Source organism: Lolium rigidum, chromosome 2 (assembly GCF_022539505.1).
Source record: "Lolium rigidum isolate FL_2022 chromosome 2, APGP_CSIRO_Lrig_0.1, whole genome shotgun sequence".
Lineage (NCBI taxonomy): Eukaryota > Viridiplantae > Streptophyta > Magnoliopsida > Poales > Poaceae > Lolium > Lolium rigidum.
The window spans coordinates 52,581,898-52,602,742 of record NC_061509.1 but is presented as its reverse complement, the minus strand read 5'-3'; the positions used below and the strand labels follow the sequence as shown (position 1 = coordinate 52,602,742).

At 45.8% G+C, this 20,845-nt stretch overlaps 1 protein-coding gene, 1 long non-coding RNA gene and 1 pseudogene across 3 annotated transcripts; all 3 read right to left on the bottom strand.

Moving 5' to 3' along the window:
* Positions 1–4,825: 4,825 nt before the first annotated feature.
* LOC124691749 lies at positions 4,826–8,048 on the bottom strand. Of its 2 annotated transcripts, none has more exons than XR_006999128.1 (4): positions 7,857–8,048; positions 7,729–7,778; positions 6,555–7,608; positions 4,826–5,468 (listed from the first exon to the last, which is right to left on the bottom strand). It is a non-coding gene; the product is annotated as an uncharacterized LOC124691749 (long non-coding RNA). The 2 variants fall into 2 exon arrangements; XR_006999127.1 differs by having other exon boundaries at positions 4,826–5,235.
* Positions 8,049–15,808: 7,760 nt separating this feature from the next.
* LOC124686458 (pentatricopeptide repeat-containing protein At5g56310-like) lies at positions 15,809–18,159 on the bottom strand. The gene is made up of 2 exons (XM_047220402.1): positions 16,680–18,159; positions 15,809–16,126 (listed from the first exon to the last, which is right to left on the bottom strand). Exon 1 carries the CDS (start codon positions 18,157–18,159, stop codon positions 16,732–16,734), a length of 1,428 nt encoding a protein of 475 aa, XP_047076358.1. The 3' UTR covers positions 15,809–16,126; positions 16,680–16,731.
* A 1,251-nt stretch (positions 18,160–19,410) lies between these two features.
* On the bottom strand, positions 19,411–20,501 carry LOC124689738 (annotated as a pseudogene).
* Positions 20,502–20,845: the final 344 nt, after the last annotated feature.

Here is a 20,845-nt window from a genome sequence, read left to right as displayed (position 1 = left end):
CAGGGAACATCCCAACATTGATTTTCAACATGTATTAATTAAATAAGATTTATATTATATGTTCAAATTGAGGTTTAAGATTCAATATTACAAACGTGATAATTAGTTACTTATAATTCGAAAATTACAATTTCAAAGTGTAGATAATAAAATTCTGAAACTAACGCAAAAAGAATCGATCAAAACGGAGTTACGGTTATTTAATTATGATTTTCGGAAGTATTCAGATTTTGTTGTTTTTACCGACGTGGCACGTCCCGAAGCATCGGATCTCGATCAGACGGATGTGGCGCTCCTCGGCTCAGCTTCGGCTGGACTTCGGCTGGCGGCTTGGCTCGGCTTCAGCGGCTCGGCTTCAGCAACACGTGAACGACAAATAACGTACTAATATACTAAACTCAATTTTTAATTGATAAAATGAAAAATTCTATAATTTGCAAAATTAGTATCAGTGGATAGAGAATTTAATTACGAATTCATCGCAAGAACCAACATCTAAAAATAAGGTTTAGATTTAAAGTTACGAATTTTTGAAGTCACATGAGCTAGCAGTTTTCCAATTGATCTGATCGATCTATCACTACCGCACTACCGCATGTGCGCCGGTATAAAAAAAAACAAGGGCACGTGGCATAGCCTAGAATACAACAAATTTCCAATTGAGATCCATCTACACGAAGGATTTTCTATAAAAAATTTGAAACTTAAAAAAGTCAATTAGAAACATGTGCAATTCTATTTGCTTCTACCTAATCATCGACTAGAAACCACCATTTAGATACTTGTTGAACCATATGTTTTATAGTTATGTACCGAGATACCTAATAGTATTAAATACACACAACACATACATGTATACACCATACTTTACGGAATTGTCATCATATATTAATCCATGCATACACATAACAAAATTTTATTTCCCTTAAGGGAATTACACTTTATATCCTTTATTGGCATTGTCTTGAAAACGGAAAATAAATAAAATAAAAATACAACTTAAATTTAGTGTGTTTGATCTGTGCTTTTCAATAATGGATGCTAAAATTTCATAACGGAGAACAACATAACTAATAGTATGCAACAATAATGTTATGTTGCTTTAACCAGAAAAATATACTACTTAAGTTTCTACTTTTTTTAAAGAAAGTATAGAAGTCTAGTATAAATATAGATCATCAAATCTTAAATCACCCCTAAAGACAATGAACAAAGATAGCCCATCGCCTGGAGTCCATGGCAATGCAATTCATAACCGGAAGCAGGTGGAAAGGTGAAGACGGACATGTGAAAAGACTTCAAGGAACTGTTAGAAATATGGCCGAGAGATAATAATAATAATGTTTTTATATCATATTTTCTTGTTAATGATAAATGTTTATGCCCCATGATAAAATTATATTAACCGGAAACATAGTACTTTTTTGGTTCAATAAACAAACACATAGTCCCTAGCGAGACTCTACTTGAATAACCCGCTGATTAAATTATAGTCACGTTTTCCTGACTATAGACGGGCATTTTTTATTTAGTAACGTGATCATATCATTAGAAGAATGATGTGATTGACACATCCAAATTAGTGAAGCAATTAGATTCAGTTACTTAGGTTAAATTTCCAGAGCTTCCATTCACCCGTTGTAACCTAATTTCTTTGACCATGTCACTCCCTAGTACCATCACTCCCTAATACTGGAATAATCTACCTTGTGGGCATCAAACATCATTTCTTAATTGGGTGATCATAAATGTGTCTTTCAGGTATCTCTGAAAGTTAGTTGTTGCGTTGCATATATCAAGAGTGGGATTTGTCCATCCATACGATGGAGAGATATACTCTAGACCCACTCGGTAACGCACATTCTATATCGCTTGTAAGAACGTGACGAAAGAGTTAGCTATAGAGGATGTTGTAATACAAAATGAGTAAATAATACTTGATGGTAATGAGATTAAACTAGGTATGGTGATACTGATTATCAAATAAAGTATTGCATGATAAAGAAAATAGGGTGATGAATGATAAGGTTCAATCGATCAATGATCTTCGATGATATGTAGGAGTCATTATGAATATCCATATCCCGTTGATAATTATTTATTGAAGAGGGATCTTGATCATATCTGCACATTCTTAAATTGGAGGGTGACACATTTAAGATTTCGATGATGCTAGGAGTAATTTTATGCTTAAAGAAAGTGTTTCAGAGAGTTGTCCTAGCAAGAGGATTAATAATTAATTAAATTAATAAATATTGATGTATATATATTTAATAGAAATAAGTAGTAGGCTAAAAGTAATCCTGAGAAGTTTTGCTAATGGACTAACAAAGGAGCCAATATAGGCACATTAACAAATAAGGAGGCAAACAAAAAGTAAACGGAAAAAAAAGAAACAAAGAAAAAATAAAGGGTCAGCCGGCCAGGAGTGTTCTAAGTCATGCAAGGCCAAGCTGACGATCGCGATTCGCGAGGCTAGCTAGCTTGGCCGATCGGTTTTACTGCCTTGACCGATCCTTTTGTTGGCTTGCATTGCAAGTTGCTCGCCTGCCGCAAGCAAGGGATAGGTGCGGGTCGAAAGTGCCATTCTGGTGCTGACTCATGTTTACCTTTTTTTATATCTACCTTTTCTATCCTATATGAACAGGCAAAATCATTTCTACGAAAAACTCTTCACCATATCTTCTTGCTTCCTAAAATTAGGAGGAGGTGTACATGTGACAATCTCGGAGATTTTGTCCATTGCAGCGTTGATTGGATTGGATCGCAAAGAAAAATCGCGTTATAAACGCTTCTACTTAGGGCATCTCCAACGCGGCGACCCATCCCACGTTCGCGCGTTCAGATGAGTCGAAGCGGACAAAAATCCGGCCAAGCGTCCCTAAAACAGATTGTCGCAGCGTCCGGGATGATCCAAAGCCGACACAAATTCAGATCGTGTTTGCGTGGCCGCGGACGCTGGTCGCTCGCGTCCTCCCCTTGTCCTCCCCTGGCCCATGTGTCATAGGGACATAATTTCATTTTTTTATTAAAATAAAACATATTACAGTTTTATTAATACTACCTACTACTAGTCTAACTACGTAGGGCCTCGCCGGCGACTCGCCGCCAACTCACCGCCGCCTCGCCGCCAGGGCCATGGATTTCACTCGACGCGGGTAACCTGTACGCGTGAGGATTCCACTCCAGCTTTATCAGCTGGGTGGCCCGGCGGTGGCTGCCCGCCGGTGTTCCTCCGCGCCCACCCTCCTCCTGGCCCATTGCGCAATTTTCGCGCGGTCGTACTCCTCCTCCTCCGTCCAGGGCCGCTGCACCCACGAGTCGAGGTCCCACACAACGCGCGTTCGACCACGTGGTTCCCCTGCTGCCGACACCGGCACTCTTGGCGGTCGAGTTCCGCCTCCGTAGCCTCCTCGTGGGGGCGTCGGTCGGGCGAGGGCATCTGGAGGAGGCAGTGGGCTCCTTGCCGAGCGAGGAGCTCGTTCTTCCGGTCGATGAGGTCGCCTAAACGGCGGCGACCGGCCCGGACGGAGGCCTCGTGCTCCCTCGTCTCGCGCGTGAGCTCGGCGAGACGCTCCTCGTTGGCGGCGTTGAGCTTTGGCAGCTCACGGTCGTTGGCGGCATCCTCCCCATCGGCAGCCGCGACGGCATCCGCCTCCTCCTCGGCGGCGGGGTCCGGTCCCTCCTCTCGCGGCCTTGTACCAGCCGTCCCCGGCCGCCTCCACCATCTCCGCGTCCTCTGCCTTCTTCGCCGCCCCCTCGGCCGCAACGCGGATCGCCTCGTCGTCGGAGACCCACCACTCATCCTGCCGCTCCTCCTCGTCCGTCCGCGGGAACCTGGCGCGGGCAGGGAGGGAGATCTTGGCCCACATGGTCTGCAGGGTGCGCGGCGGGCGATGGAGGAGGATAGGGCGCCAGAGAAGGTAGAGGGGGAGAGGACGGTGGAGTGGGTGAGGTCTGCGAGGCCGCGCGCGCCGTCTTTTATAGCCGACGGCCTTGGCGGGAAACTTGGGCGCGAGCGCGCGTCCTTGGCCTTTTCGCGCGCGGGAACCCTGATGCGCACGGGAACTTTCCCGCGCGTTCTCCCGCCCACCATTGCTATCCCGTCGAGGTCTGCCATGGCGCAGCGCCGCCCAGGGAAGACGAACCACGTGGCAGGTTTATGGTCGCCGCGTTGGGCACAGCATGCGACCCAAACGAACACGCTGACGCGGGCGCTGTCCGCGTGTTCACCCAAACGGCCTAAAACTGACGGTCCAGCGTGTCTGTTTGGGTTGGCACGTTGGAGATGCATTTAGCGATCTACGAGGGTATATAGATCTAAGTCTTTCTCGATCTAAGTCTTTCTCGCTACTTGCATCTTATAGGTTGGATCTTGACTCTTGTAGATTAGATCTACTTTTATTCATTCTTCGTAATTTTTTTTATTTCTATGCAGGGAATCCTATTAGAAGCTTGTTGACGAATGGACTTTTCCTTTGTTTTTTTTTTTTGGTGTAAGACTTTTCCTTTGTTCTACACTAGTAAAGGTGCACGTGCAATGCACATGTAACATTAGGATGAAACTACATAAGCCATATTTTTCGAGCTCGATCAACAGCAAATATGCCAGATTAAAAGAAGGGTTTGCATGCACATACAAATGTTATCTCACATGTTTTATCCATCTTTCTAGCAAGAAAATAGGGTATTGATCTCAATCATTAAGTTGTTTTCATGACCTCAATCAAGTTGTTTTGAAGAAAACACATATAACATATACTCCTAAATTCAGAAAAAAGACTGAAAGTAATATGCTGTTATTAATACATCTTGATCCAGGAATTTGCATCCAAAAGTTGGAAATAATTTGATTAGCCTTTTTACAATGATGTTCCTTACATTGAAAACTCTATTAAGAAAATCACTTGATGAAACCTCTTCATTTCCTTTAAAGGATTTACCTAAGAACAGACAACATAAAAAAATGAGTACCGAACAGCATCTTAGTGAAAGTCTTGGAGTAGAACGGAGCAATATAGTATCAGTACTGATCAATTAAATTTCGAAATTATAGCACAGCAATCAAGCAGCATCTTGGATGAAATATCTTCACATGAACTTTGGTGTAACTTAGATTTGAAAAAACTGTGCCAACTTGTCCCCATTTATACTTAAACAACAGTGCAAATTCTGAAAGATTTTCCTTAATCTCCCTCACATCATACGTTAACTTTCTTGTCAAGTAATCTGGAGCTGTAAGAAATAACAACATAAGAGAAGCTACCAGTAAATATACGAACAATAACTGAAATAGGGAGAATTCTAAAGTATGTAAGAAAATATAAAAAGGCCTGGGCTAAATTAAACATTGAAGAAGCGGAAAACCCTCCATCTCTCTAGTGAGTTTCCCATAAATGTAGAAGCAAATGCTGCAGAAGCCATGAAAACATGGATATTTATTTTTCTGTCAGCAATACCTACAAGCGCTGCAGAAACCAAGCAGGAAAATATCAATGATTCCGCAGAGAAGCAATCCCAGCGCAATGAAATATCTTTCTTTTCTATGTTAAGGACCAGAACAAGCATAGCAACATTCTGATGATTTCTTGATCTCAGTAATGAGTCATTTTTAGGCCAAAAGTAGAATGTTGTTTGTTACATATAGAGTGCTTCGAAAATTTGGCTGCAGCCATAGAAAATAATAAACAATATTTTTTTATTGAAATTGTAAATTCTACTAAATGATCCATGAGAACATGCCACCGCTCTACATATCTGAAAAAAACCTAGGACAATGAAATCTTTGGACTAATACATTTAATGAATCTACTGGTTGGTTCTCCAAGGAGTGTACAATCTGGAGCAATGAACCACGATATTTTTAAAAACCATTTTGACTACATATTGTGCAAGATCCTAGTGATGTTAGGCAAGCCTTTCTTTTATAACTTTATATCAAGAATGAAGTTCATGTGCTTTAGCTGGAGATCTGACACTACAACAACCAAGTATTAGCCCGTACCAACATTGCTTAGGAAGCCCTCAAGTCTTCCCTCTCTATTATGGTTCTTGATCTTGATCTTCCTCCATGTCACCGCTATTGACAAATGATGCAGGCAAATTTCTAGGTAGGTTGCTTAATGACTAATATCTCATATTTAAAATTCCATCTTCTAGGTAAGTTGCTTAATGACTAATATCTCATATTCAAAATTCCATCTTCTAGATAAGTTGCTTAATGACTAATATCTCATATTCAAAATTCCATATTGTACCAGGAACTGCAAAGCAAAGAACAAAAATGTCTTATTTATTGTCTATCTGAGAGTAACTACAGTGTGAAAACATACTGAAAAAAATCTTTATTCAAACTCAGCAACCGAAAGCAAATATATTTTGTGTCTTACAGAAAGAACGTGCTGAGATATATACTCATCAAATACCGAGGAGAACCTAAATAGGTTCATATTTTCAATGAAATGGTCAAGAAGCAATAGTTTATGGAGTAAAGTCATACTAAATGTGCCCAGGAAGCTCGCAATAAACAGCGCACAAGTGTAAATAGGTTGTACCTAAACCATGTCCTCGATGTCTGTGTTGTTGTAGTTGTCGGCAACAGCTGCCCTGCTCTCTGTGCACCGCACCAGCTCTAGCAGGGACAAAGGCGATAGCAACTGCTGCATGCTTCACCCCTGGCTCAGCCACGCTCAGCTGAAGCCATGAAGATGATGACGGCCGCTGATGTCCGCAACTCCAGCCATAGTCCTGAACTGCAACCGAATAGTCCTAGCTTCCCACACCACAATGAAGCCTCAACTTATCATAGAACTCCCAAAAAAATACAGTAAAACAAGAATGACATCATCTACATCACAAAAGAACATGGGATAACCTTGGTATATGATTAAAAATCACTTTGTATTACTTGATACACCAAAAGAAATTGAGTATACTATGTCAAAAAGATTAGTAAAAGTAGTTTCACGGGAAAGTATTCAATAAACAACCATGTAAGTAATATCAGTAAAGAACTTAATGCATCCGTCTTGAATGGAAAAAGAATCAACCCAGTTTCTTGAAAAAAAACATGAAAGCAATAAGAACTCAACAAATATGACTGAATCTAATTCAGACTTCATGTCAGGCCTCTTGCTAAGCAATGACAAACATGCAACATCATAATACAAACAACAACGACAAATGAATAATAGGTTGAAAAAAGGCTACTTTCAGAGATGCGGCCTGTTGGTAAGCAATGAAAAATGCAGCAGAGCTCTTATAAATTATGCTGTGAGAGAATTAATAATTCATAAAGGGTAGCAGAGTCTTTCTATATATCTGAATCTAGTTCAGTTTTTTATAATTTATTTCCAAAAGATCCTTTATCCAATTAGGTATAACAAGAATTAAACAGACCACCAGAAACTCAGCAAACAATCACTGAACAAATGGCCCTTTCATCCATCCAAGTTGTATTTTCTAAGATTCAGTTCTTCCAATCATGGAAGCAACCAACATGGAACATATATTTTTCAAGACAACTTGGGTTACCTACAGATGTTCCATTAATAACAACACAGCCTCCCTTGTCATTTGCATGAACCACCAAGGATCTCTAGCAACTCACTGTGGAAAGCACAATTATCATATCATTTTTGCAGAATGTAGAGAGCACACAGAAATATGTTCTGGACAAATGAGATGGGCTTATTAAAATTTGTCCATCAGCTTGAGTCTCACACCAACCTTCCGTCTGTTACTTCAAGACCTATACTCTGGTAATTGGAACTGGGAACCTACATTAAAGGACACAATAGTTTGTCGCTTGCAAAAATGCATTACCATAATCCTGACAAATAATCCAAAGAGCTTACATGAATCTTGGAGCCTTTCATACTATTCCAGATCAGCTTGAACCCAGTGCCTGCATTCAGATCTGCAGTTTTGGTTTTTAGAATCCTTGGCCACCATGGCAAAATATTACAATGATGTATCCATGGCGGTGCAAAATGACCTCATGATAATAGTTTGCAGGATGACATGTTGAGAAAATTTTAATGGTAATATCTTCAACAAAAAAAAAAATAATGGTAATAACATCAATTAGTATGTTGGTAAAGATATTTCTAAATTACAGTAGCATTCCATTCATGAAATTCGCAATTGTTCCGCCGTTGTGAATTACAGCGAGATGACTACAGATCAAATTTGAACAAAATAGGTTTACAACACTGTAATGTTCAAATCATAAGAACATGGCAGAGGCGATTTGGAAGAGCCATGCAACGCCGAAGAGTAAGCTCTTTATCTGGCTAGCGGCCCAGCACCGTATATGGACGTCGGATCGACGTGCGAGACATGGTCTGCAAGACTCCCCATCCCCATGCTATGTATGCCTGCAGGAGGAGGACACGGCTGAGCACATCCTGGTGCGGTGTGTCTATGCTAGAGAGGTCTGGTGGAGGTGCCGAGAGAGGCTAAGAATCCAGTTCCAAACCCCAGGGGAGAACAGCTCTTTGAGGGAGTGGTGGACCAAGGAGAGGGAAAGGTTTAGGCACAAGGAGAGGGAGAGGCGATGGTTTGATGGCTTGGTATGTACTGTCGGCCATGCTCTTTGGAAGCAAAGGAATGCGTGGTGCTTTGACAATGCGCATAGTCAGTACCCGGCGGAGACTTTGGTGACACACATCTTGGAGGAGGTTAGGATGTTTCGAGTAACGCATCACCAGGGAGTAGGAGTGTTAGACAACGGTTAGAGTGAGTAGTCTTGTGTAGGTTGTGTGGAGTGCAAATCCTTGCATGGATTCATGTAAGGTACTCTTGTAATTACTTTGCTGCCTTCTATAAAAGTGTGGTAGGCATTCGCGTACTCTCAAAAAAAAAAAAAGAACATGGCAGTACAGTTACCTTCAAGCGAAGGCAGGACGTATAGCGCGGCGGCGGGGTTGGGCAGCGTACTGCGCCGGAAGCGTGCGACTGTGCGAGGCCGCTGCGTCGGCCAAATCACTGGGAGGCAGTCAGGAGGCGTGCGCAGCGACGGTTGTGTGCGCGGCGTTGGGCGGGGCAGCGGTGGTGTGCGCGACGGCGTGCGCGGCAGTGCGGCGGCATGCACAACATCGGCCGGACTGCCGGAGCGGCGGCGTGCACAGCGTCGGGCGGTTCGGCGGCGTTGCGCCGCTTCGGGAGGAGCGTCGTCGTGCGCAGCGTCTGATGGAGCAGCGGTTCGGCGGCATCCTGCTTCGTGCGTGGAGGCACGCACAGAGGTGGATAGGGTGTCGCGTTTGTTTGGTTGTTGTACCCTCTATTAGCTAGCGGTTTTGATTAGACGTGGGGTGGGCATCTAACACTTGTTTTAGCGATGATCTAAACCGGTGGATTAAAAGATTAGAGGGTCAAGATCATCTGGATCTGCCGCTCTGTCTCTTTTAATAGTAGTGGAGATTGTTGTACCCTCTATTAGCTAGCGGTTTTGATTAGACGTGGGGTGGGCATCTAACACTTGTTTTAGCGATGATCTAAACCGGTGGATTAAAAGATTAGAGGGTCAAGATCATCTGGATCTGCCGCTCTGTCTCTTTTAATAGTAGTGGAGATATCTCTTTTAATAGTAGTGGAGATGTACTCCCTCTGTCTCGGTTCACAAGGCTCAAATCGTTTTGCACTGTAACCAAGGCATATTTTCATTGGAGGCTAAAAGCTCTTCCTAGCGCTGCCTCTCCCCCAATCAGATGCTACTTCCGATTTAATGACAGCCACCAGAGCACATGCATGCAACCATCATTTCTTCACAGCGCGCGCATGCAGCCAATCCCCATTCAAACTTTTTCGTTTTCTACTACCCCACATGCTAAAAAGAACGATGAAGATAATATGGCTACTTCTAATTAAATCCATACAGGCCTTAGAGAGAAGATAATATGGGACAAATGTTTTTTCATATTGAGCCCTATGAACTGAGACGGAGGGAGTAGCGTGGTTCGCATGAAGGGTGCTGCGAAGATAGCGATGTACCTTAAGTAGGGAGGGCGTTGAGTCCATCCCTTGGAGAGTAAAATGAGGAAAGAATTAATCAACTACATGGTCATTGGCAACAACTAATGTCACCTATATATGAGAGATGCTATGTCACATGGGTTCTGAGGGTGCGGGGAAGAGAAATCCTAGCCGCCTCCGGGTCGCCCCAGGTGACTCCGAGACGTCCGCACGGCCGTCACCAAGACCTCCCACTCCCACGCCCCATCTCCCTCGCCGCTGCCGGAGGAGGCCGTCCCGGGCGGATGACGGCGGCGAGTCACTGGTTCCCTCCTCACGCTCCCCCCTCCTCCCCCCCCCCCCCCCCCCCATCGGCAATTTTGGCAGCCGCCTCCGTTGCTGCTCGTGCGCGAGCCCGCCGCTGGACTCCCGCTGCCCCTTCTGGCCTCTGGCTTTTGCGCATCTTCGCCCTCTTGGGGCTCGGCGCCCAACCATGGCCGTCCTCCCCGTTGTCTCCGGTGGAGTCCGCCCAGCCCTCACGCCATGGGATGGCCCCGATGGTGCCCATCCTCGCTTGGGGCGGTCCCCGCACGGCCCCTGCTGCATGCGCTCGCTGTTGGTCGACGCATCTCCCGGATGTGTCGCCGCAGTTTCCCCTGTTTTGAGGTGACGTGCCTTGGTCAGAGCGACCACGGCGGTGCTCTTGTGTACCGTGTACCTTGCTGGAGGCGTGGGCTGGGTGTTGCACCTCCCTCCGATGTGATTCTGGGCAAGTGCTCTCCGTTGCGCTGTCGTGGGTCTGCAGGTTCATCCTTTCCGGCGGCTGTGTCACCATCTCCTCCTCCCAATGTGGCCATCCGCTCCTACGTGTTCGGTTCTCATATGACCCGGCGAGTTTGTCCTACTGGTTCCTATGCTTCGTCCTTCTCCTTCCTGCCGGATCTGTCCCTCTATGCCGGGTTAGCGAGTCCTCGGTTCTACTTGGCGGTTGTCTTTGTTTCCATGATGTGTCCTCCCTCCTTCGAGGCTTCCTTCCCGAGAAGGGCGAGCGGAGGCGTCCTCCCGGACTGCATCCGTTTTGGCTGCACCTCATCGCTCTCTTGCTTCGGTCTTCCCTTCTTTGAGGCTTCCTTCCTCCAAAGAGCGAGTGGACATCGTTGTCATGAGCGGCAACCATATTGTCGATGCCGAGGGGTTTTGCAAACCGGAGTTCTTCGTGCCTAGAGTGTGTGGTTCTTTCTCCAGTCGGAAGCCGGGTTAACAAGTTCTTGACCCATATCCTCGGTTGTACTCGTTCCTACAAGCGGGTCTCCCTTCTCCAGGGCTTCCTCCCCCTTGAGAGCGAGTGGAGGGCGCTTGCGAGGACAACATCGAAGGCCTCGGATCTCCTTGCTCTCTTTCTGTGGCCCTCCCTCCTTCCGGGCTTCCTTCCCCTGAAGGGCGAGTGGAGCTCCGGGGCAAGTGCGGCAACCAAATAGCCACATGCGGATGGCTTGATGAAGACTGAAGATGTTGATCTACTTTCATGTTAGCACACGTCTGGCAAGCTTGGATCCTTGGTGGCGATACCCTATGGTGCTCTGTAGGTTTGAATCATTTGTGGAGTAGTCCTTGGTCACTTTGTAGCTCATTATGCTAGTTTTTTCTATGTGTGTTCTCTCTTCCCTTGTAAACCCCTGTGTAATTCTGCACCTGTTACAAACATGGCCCTGCTGGGTTCTTTTGAGTGGAATGGAACAAGCGGTGGGGATTGCTTCCTCCCGTCAATCTCGAAAGAAAAAACAATGGGTTTTGTCTGCTACAGTTCCTAGCGGAGCCTTTTGATGTTGTCAATGTACTAAATGTATGGTAAAGGCACAATATATCTACATCTATTTAGGATTTACAGTTGCTAACACCGATACTAATTAACATAACATCGGTAGGGATTTCCCTGTCACCACACACACTAGGTTTGTGATATCAGTTTGAGTAAACTGTATGGAATTAAGGCTCTGGGCTTCATTGGCACATCCACGAAAACATTATTCGATGCATGTCTAAAGTTCTGTGGTGTATTTGCTAATACAAAAACATATCCGATTGGCACAGAACTTTTACACATATCCAATTAATTTTCTTTCCGCTCGATTTCCATTCCGGATCCGCGGTCTCATATATCCGTGTTTGAAATCGCAACCAATAATTATTCGATCCGCTCCGAATAAAAATATGAAATAGGATACGGTAAAGATAGAATCTGATCCGATCCCTTTACACCCTACCCATTAGTTTGTCTCTCTATTGAACATGCAAGCTAAAAACCCAGGCACATGTTTCTTTCGCTCACGCTCACGCTCACCCTCATCCATGTCACATGCAATAGTAATGAATGTGTGCATTTCTCCAACATATGTGTGCACTCATCAATACATAAGACCATTATAGAAGTAAACAAACATTCAACCAACAAGATAAATCATTTCATCATTGCCATGAACAAGTTAATACTCAAAAAATGGACATACAGATGCAACACATTAAGGGGAAATAATATATAGCATAATAAATCATATTTGCCAAATATATTTGTGGGAAGTAATGGAGAGGTGTTGTAGATGGTGATGAAGAAGAGCCTCCACAGTAAGGAGAAGAGGCCAGGACCTGGATGCGCGGCGATGGTAGTGCGGAGCACCCCGACGCGCCCAACACTAGAAGAGTACCATCCCATTGCCTTTTTTATTCCTTCACCTTGCTTGGTGGTGTACATGAGCCCCTTTTGTGGATGGCAGCCAAGGGGGGGCAAATTTGCAGCTTTGCTTGGTGTCCTCCAAAATTCAGGTTTCCCCTCTTTATATAAAGTTTCTCATCGCATCTTGACCATGGAATCTAAGCCCATTTAGAGGCCACCAAGTCCCTTGTATATGGCTCTTGGGAACCTCTAGAAACTTTTTAGGGACTTCTTTCTGTCTTCACATGTCTCTTAAGCCGATCTATGGTTGAATCCATCACATATGGTAAGAGCTAGAGTCAATCCCTTCATCCACTTCCGGAATCTCGTAATGCAGTTTTAGGCTTTAATGATGGGACGACATCTGAGGTATACAAACTCGGATTTGGATGTTTAATAGGTCTAAAATGATGCCCAGAAAATTTCATGTTGTAACGTTTTCCATTTGACATCATTTTTGAGTCGGTTCGTGGCCATCTTTGAAAATAGTCATGTAGAAATGGATTCCTAGAAACTCGGAATTTCACTCCAATTAAGAACTCCTTTGTGATTTCCATGTAATTTCTACACAACAAAGTGTAAAACACGAAATTGTGCATCTTTGTAACTATTAGTAGGATTGTTCCGATAAACATAATAAAATCTCCAAATATTAGGGATTTCAACATAATAAACTACAAAGTCCATGGATACATTTTACATGTATCACTAGTAAAGTTACTACATGCAAACCTAAATGTGCACTTATTTGTGGAGGAGGGAGTAGCTCGTAAAGGGAAAAAAAATGAAGATGTGTACAAAAAATTGATAAAGATAAAGTTAAGTGTAAAACTATACACCTGATTAAAAAAATATAAGGTTCTGAACGGTCCTCTAGAGTTTTTTTAGAGGCTAGGGAGTGCTCTTCCAAATCAGACCCCCTAAATTACAACTTCTATATTTCTCCTTGCATGTGAGTAAGTAACATTTTTCTTTTTCTCCCCTCTACCATTTGTCACCACAGCCGGTTGTTGATCTGGCTATCGCAAACGCCTAGCCCATGCCTCGTCCTCGTGTGGCGACGAAGAACGGCACCGCAATGTAGCTCCTGGAGCTTCACTAGAAGAGGAGCTGCAATTGGCGTTAGCCCGTGGGAGTGAATATGGAAGGCGGCAACGGGAGATAGGGGCGAGGTTTATGCGGCAAAGATGGAGCACGGGGGTGGCAACATGGTCCATGTCTCGACGCAGACTTCCAAAAGCACTAGGGTTGGCGCCATCATGCGGAGTAGGTGTGTGGCGTTGTCTGCCATAGCCGGCAAGGAGAGAGCCGCAATGCAGCCCTTACAAGCTCGAGGGAGGAATATAACAACCATAATAGGCTCTAGCCGACCTCCGAGTTCGATTGGTAGCACCAAGGAGCAATGGAAGCATGAGAGAGGGGGTTCCCTTGCGTCAAAAACAAAAGGTTTAGGAAGCATGTATAAATATCCCCTCCCCTACATTTACACACTTTTGAGTTGTTTTTAGTTGACCTCTAAATGTTTTGAAGGATATGGGACGATTCATGGAGTGTTTGCTGGACAGGAGTTTTTCACTAAAACGGCAGGTTTTAAAAGCTATTGTGGTTTTAGGTGTTCTGCTTGAGTTGCTCTGAAGTGATGAGTAAGTCCTAAGTCCATATTACATGCGAGATCAATCGTCGCCTGAGCTACACAAATTAGGGATTACGGAGATGCAATACATCATATCTACCTCCAGCCAAAATCACAGGGAGATTATAATCAAAATCACTGGATAACCATAGGATCCTACGATGCCATTCGTAGACCCTGTGCTACGTGGCCAGGCCAGGCGATGATGGTCCACTCAGAGCATGCACAAGTCCAGTCTGATACAAGACATAAAGTAAAGCTAAGGAAAATTTTAGTGTACTACCTGTAGACCCCTTGGTGAAAAAGTAATCGACCAGAGAGAGAGAGACACACACACAGCTTGTGCCCACCAACACCAGAGCAGCCTCCCCCGTTGTTCCGCGTCCCTACCCCGACTCCCATTGCAAATTTGCACGCGCACATATAGGTATTATGAATAAATGAAAAACAACATATGAGACGAGATCTGGATATACAACAGTGCAGAAGAAAAGGATAACTCAGCATATATCACTATATAAAATATCGTGGCATATGTTAGCAAGTTGACACACAAAAAAAGTTGCCACCGGTATGCAGCAGTACCACTGGAGAGAGCATGTGGCAGAGTTTCTACACAAGTTATACATACAAACATGGTTATGAGCATTTGATATTAGGAGGAGCTCTTCGTGTCCTTGTATTTGGACCTAAGAAACTCAAGGTTATAGAACATGCATGAAGTCTGGCCCTGGCCACACATTTCAATCACCAATCATGCGATTTAGAAAGGGTTAGCATGAAATACATTTGACTGATTTAGGTTTGGGCTGTTTCGGTGAAAATGCTGCAAGAAAGCATCATGCCTGGGTGTAGCAGTGGCATAGTTTTTATTTATTGGGACGTAAACTGAATTTTCTGGTATATTTGTCTTCCTTCCGAAATAAGAAGGGAAGTTGGTGGAGTCACTGTGCCGTTTCATTGGCACATTGGCAGAGACGAAGTTCGCATCTTAGTTAAGTATTTCCATGCACGCTACCGAAAACTACTCTGGAAAATATGCTGCTGAGAGACCTCATCTCCTGTCTAATAGAGTAAACAGAAGTTCAATCAATGTACTTACGATTCCATAAGTATCATATACTACCTCCATCCCAAGGCTTAAGGCCTATTTTTTTCAGAAAGTCAAACGAAGTAAAGTTTGACCAAATTTTAGAAGAATTTATGAACAATACGATATTTTGTAGGTACCATATGAAAATATATTTCATTATCTATCTAATGATATTGATTTTCTACTTTTCATGTTAATGATTTTTGATAAAAACTTAGTCAAACTTAACATAGTTTGACTTTCTGAAAAAAATATAGGCCTTAAGCCTTGGGATGGAGGTAGTATTCACTACTCATTATGTTCGATAGTAAATGCCACAGCAATTTCATCGATGACACACTTCTACTTGATACGCAGGCAGTGCATTGTAATAAAAGCAACTGATAAGTTTTCTTACCAAACCAAACGAAAACCAGCCATTTTACAATCAAGGGCAACAATGATGAGAAAGAGACTCGAAGACGGTAAAAGCCACAGCAATTTCACCATGGTAACAAAATGGATGACACACTTCTAATTGATATGCAAAGCAGTGCCTTGTAATAAAAGCAACTGATAAAATTTTCTTACCAGGCTGCTCGAAAATTAGCCATTTTGGCAAGCAAGGGCAACAATGATGACAAATAGACTTGAAGATGATGAGGTTGGATAGGTCCATCATTTTGGTAAATCACGGCAGCATATGTGTCTTCAAGAGCTACAGCTTAAAACTCTGAAATGGGTTTCACTTTGAGAGCTGCATTTGAAGATAATAGAAAAAGGTTAGCTCAGTATAGAGATAAAAGAACCCCTTGGAGAATCAATAATGACTGGAGACATAATAACGAGAAAAATTCTTATGAAAATTCAAAACATAAAACACAGAACTATTTGAGAGGCTAAATGATTCTAACAGAAGTGCAAATGAAATACAAGAACAAAACATGAGAAAATCAAACCACAAACGATGACAGGATATTTAGTGCAATCATAGGGTTTACCAGGTCCCACTAGCCCAAACTGATGCTGACCAAGGAAGGACAATATGCATATAAGCCAAGCTTTGGAGATCCCTGAGTGTCTAGCACAAGAATGTATATCTTCCTACTTACCAGAAGTATAAGCCAAACTTATTCTGTCAAAACGTGACATTGTCTTTCTTATGGCCTTATTGGCGAAAGTATGTCTATATGGATAGTGATCTTATGTAGCAATCAAGATGCTCAAAATCCAATTTTTGGATTATGCATCTTCACATTTATTTTTCTAGAAGTATAACCAAGTCAGATCTACTTTTCAAGTTTCCTAACCTGTCAAATAATAAGAGAATCTCTGCTGAGAGTGGACATGCTCACTTCCAAATCACAAACTCATGAAAGGAACTTCTGCTGCAACCAAGCTCTGACCAGGTGGCTTTCTGGGAATAGCGCCATTTCTTAACTTCCTTCTAATGGAATCAACTTCATGCCACAGGTTCTGGTTAGCATATATGTTGGACAGAAGCACACCGGCACCTCCTTTATAGGAGCAAACAGACTCGATCTTGTTGAGAACTAATTCCCCAATCTCCAATTCATCACTGACACTGCATGCACTCAGCAATGCTCCGAGAATTGCCAAGTTTGGCTGAAAAGGCATGGTGTCGATAAGCAGATAAGCGCGTGAAAGGAGCCCTGCCCTGCTGAAGAGATCCACCATGCAACCGTAGTGCTTGATATCCGGGGTGACCTTGTAGTCACTCTCCATGGAACTGAAGATGCGTACCCCCTCATCCACCAGCCCTGCATGGCTACAAGCAGAGAGGACCACAACGAACGTGGTCGAATCCGGCAGCACTCCCACCTCCCGCATGCTAAAGAACAAAGCAACCGCTTCTCTGCCATGCCCATGAGAAGCCAGCCCTGAAATGATCGTCGTCCATGAATGCAGGTCCTTCTCATGCATCAGGTTGAACAGAGCACGAGCTGACTCTAAGCTGCCACACTTCCCATACATATCCATCAGGGCATTCGTCACAATCACCCTGTGTTGCAATCCCGCCTTCTCCACGTACCCATGCAGCCACTTGGCATGGTCCAGGGAGCCCAGACCGGCGCACGCGGAAGCAACCGACACTAGTGTGGCCGTGTTGGGTTCTACAGCTTCCGCGCCGCCACCGCGCATCTCGTGAAAGACCTGAACGGCTTCAGGGTGCATCCCGGAGTCCACGTAACCGGACACCATGCCAGTCCACGCAACGACATCAGGAGCGTTCATTTCATCGAACACTCTGCGAGCGTGCGCCGGCAGGCCACATGCAAAGTAGGCGTTCATCAGCGCCGTCTGCGTGAAGAGATGGGTGCTGTATCCGAAGCGGATGGCTTGCCCGTGCAGGGACTGGCTGAGCGGACGGTCACCGCCGGAACAGGCGTGGATCAAGAAGGGGAGGGTGTAGGTGTCCGCGGGGACGCCTCGGCGGCGCATTTGGTCGAACAGGCGGAGGGCGGGGCCTGGAGGCGAGGCGCGGATGAGGGAGTTGAAGGAGAACGGGGAGAGGGAGGAGGCGGGGAGGTGGGAGAGGAGGAGGAGGGAGAAGGGGAGGGAGAGGCGCGAGGAGGCGAGGAGGAGGCGGGAGGCGACGAAGGGGTTGCCGGCGAGGCCGGAGACGAGGCAGTGGGAGAGAACGGGGAGGAGGGCGCGGAGAGAGGCGGAAGGGAGGAGGAGCGGGAGAAGGCGGGGATGGCGGCGGAAGAGGGCGTTGGCCGCCGCCCATGCCGGAAGTGGGAGAGAGGCCGGCGGCGGCGGGGCCATGCAAACGGCAATCACATGGTCTACGTGTAGTGATTAGAGTCCCACAGGCGTAATCATCTGCCCATACCGCAAGCAGGTCAGGTCCGCAAAATTTTCCGGTTACTTTTTAATTGACTCGAATTTAGTACAAACTTACTCGTTAAATCTGCATAATTATCTTGCCCATGCGGTTTTGGATTGAAAAAACGACCATAATAAACACCGCAAAATTGGTAAAACCGTTAAATATTTTGCAGGCGGCGTCATACACGTCCTCCCACCCCGCATAAGAGTGGATTCGAGGGGTGTATCCAGGTCGATCCTCATCCCTGCGAGGCCTTGGCGCGAAGGAAAAGCGGCCTCCCCGCCGCCGCCCAACTCGAGGTCGTCCCCATGCCCGATTTCGACAGCGGCGCAGGCAAGTGCAAGCGCCAGGGCCATGACGTCGTCAAAAGTGTCGGCGCCACCGCGCCTACGTCCGCTCCCGCCCCTGCTGCGAAGGCGACAGCGCTGTCGGAGCCGACGAAGAAGTCCTCGACAGTCCGCTCCCATGGCCGAGTACAAGAGGATGCGCGTGGACTTGTTTGTTGTCCACGGAACATGGGTCGCGGCGCAAACATGTCAACGAACCATAAAAAAAAAGGAAAATTTGCTACACGATACCGTTTTTCCGGTGTTTGCTAAAATACACCACTTGATTATGTCTTTGTCATATACCATTATATTTTTGCGGCACATTTTTCAGAACACACCACCTAGCTCAAAACGAAAATTTTTGCACTTTTGCTTGCGCTAACCATGCTATGACTGGTTTAAGGTGCAAAACTTTTCATTTTAAGCCAAGTGGTGTGCTCTGATGATTGTATCATAGAATTGCAATGGTATCTAGCAAAGACAAACGGTGTGTTTTGACAAAAGCTAAAAAGTAATACTGTTCCAATTTTTTCCTAAAAAGAATGACACAAAGCATAACAAACACTTCATAACTCCTCTTAAAGCAGACATATGTATATGCTTTATTTATTGGCACGTAAGCTATATATACAGACAGTGTAGCAACCACTTTATTCACGACCGATAAAATTATTGTACTCACTCTTATCCCATAAAACGTGTTAAAAGTGTATCTAAATTCAAACTTCCGACATATTATCGGACAGAGGGAGTACTCGTCATTCACCATTAAGTGAACGCAATTCTAAGTTCAAAACCCTAATTGAACCTTTCGAAAACTTGATCAAAATTATAGAAAAAATGCAAATCAACCGTAATTTAAGGAAGGATGTTGCATGTTGTCCCATATTGGTAGAAGGGGCCATGGTCATCGCCATGATCTCCTTCTTGTATGCAGGCATAGCCCGCGCTAAGGTTGTTGTAGCCATAGCCATGGTTGAAATGCAGAGGAAGAGGTGGCGGCGGCGGTAGCATCATCGGCGCGAGCGCATGGCCAACGTTACCGGCCATGAGCTTCATCCTGGTATCGACCATGACATCATGGCCGCCGTCGGCGCCGTAGGTCGTCGCGAACGGGGCGGAGCAGTCGTAGTGATACAGGCTGCCGCGCAGCCTCATCATAGTGTCCAGGGTCAACGCATGGCTGCCGGTGCCGCCGTCGTCGGTGAAGGAACCAGAGCAGCCGAGGTAGTCGAAGAGGTTATTGCCGGCGCCGACCCCCATCAGTTTCATCGTGCTGCCCATGGCTTCCTCCTCATGGCTGCCAGAGGCATCGGGCGTGTAGGAGGGACCGGATCCGAGATAGTCGAGGAGGCTGCCGCCGCCGGTGCACTGCTGCATCATGTCCTCCTGGGCGAAGATCTCGTGCGCCCGCACCGCGGCCTCCGCCTGGACCCTCTCGAGCGCGCCAAGAGCGGCATGCAGCTCCGGCAGCTCCCAGCCACGCAAGTTGCCGTCGATCCGGACGCCGGCCGCGCGCATCTTCGCCTCCAGCTCCTCCCCCTGCGTAGCTCCGCGTCGCGGGCATTGATCAGCTCCTCCTCCTTGCGGAGGAGCTCGCGCAGCTCCATCTGGCGCGTCGCCTTTGCCGCAGCCTCCTCCGTGTTAGGGGCGGAGCAGGAGGCGTAAGGGTCGACGAGGCGGTCGAGGACGGCTTCCAGGGAGCCGTGGCCGTAGGTGTAGGGCTTGCCGGCGGGGGAGAAGACGATGAGCCCCACCTGCGCGCCGCAGAGCACAGAGAGCTCGAAGGCCTTCTTGACGAGGCCGTTGCGGCGCTTGGAGAAGCAGACCTGCAGCCTCTTGGCGTCCTCGATGCGCTCCATCGGGATCTTCTTCCGCCCCTGCGTCAGCTTCCTCCTCCTCCCTCCCTCCTCCCCGTCGCCGCCGCCCTTCTCAGCCGCATTCTCCATTCTCTACGACGCACGCAAATTGATTTACGTCGAGGGTATATGCGACGACGACGTACTATATGTAGTGGCTGTAGGCAACGTGGCTAAGGAATGGAAATATATTTCGATAAGAAAGGAAAGAGACCGACTGATTGATTGACCGGCTGATCGATACATAGAATCTGGTGGAGTTTTCGATCTGTCAATCAGCAGAGGGAGAGGAGGAAAGGTAATGTTGGGTTCGATGATCAGATTGTCACGGCAGATTTCCATGTTTACGACGAGTGAATCGAATTTTAGTGCCAACGGTCGGCCGCCTCGCCGGCGACAGAACGGCCGTGGCCGGAGGAACGGGACCAGATTGC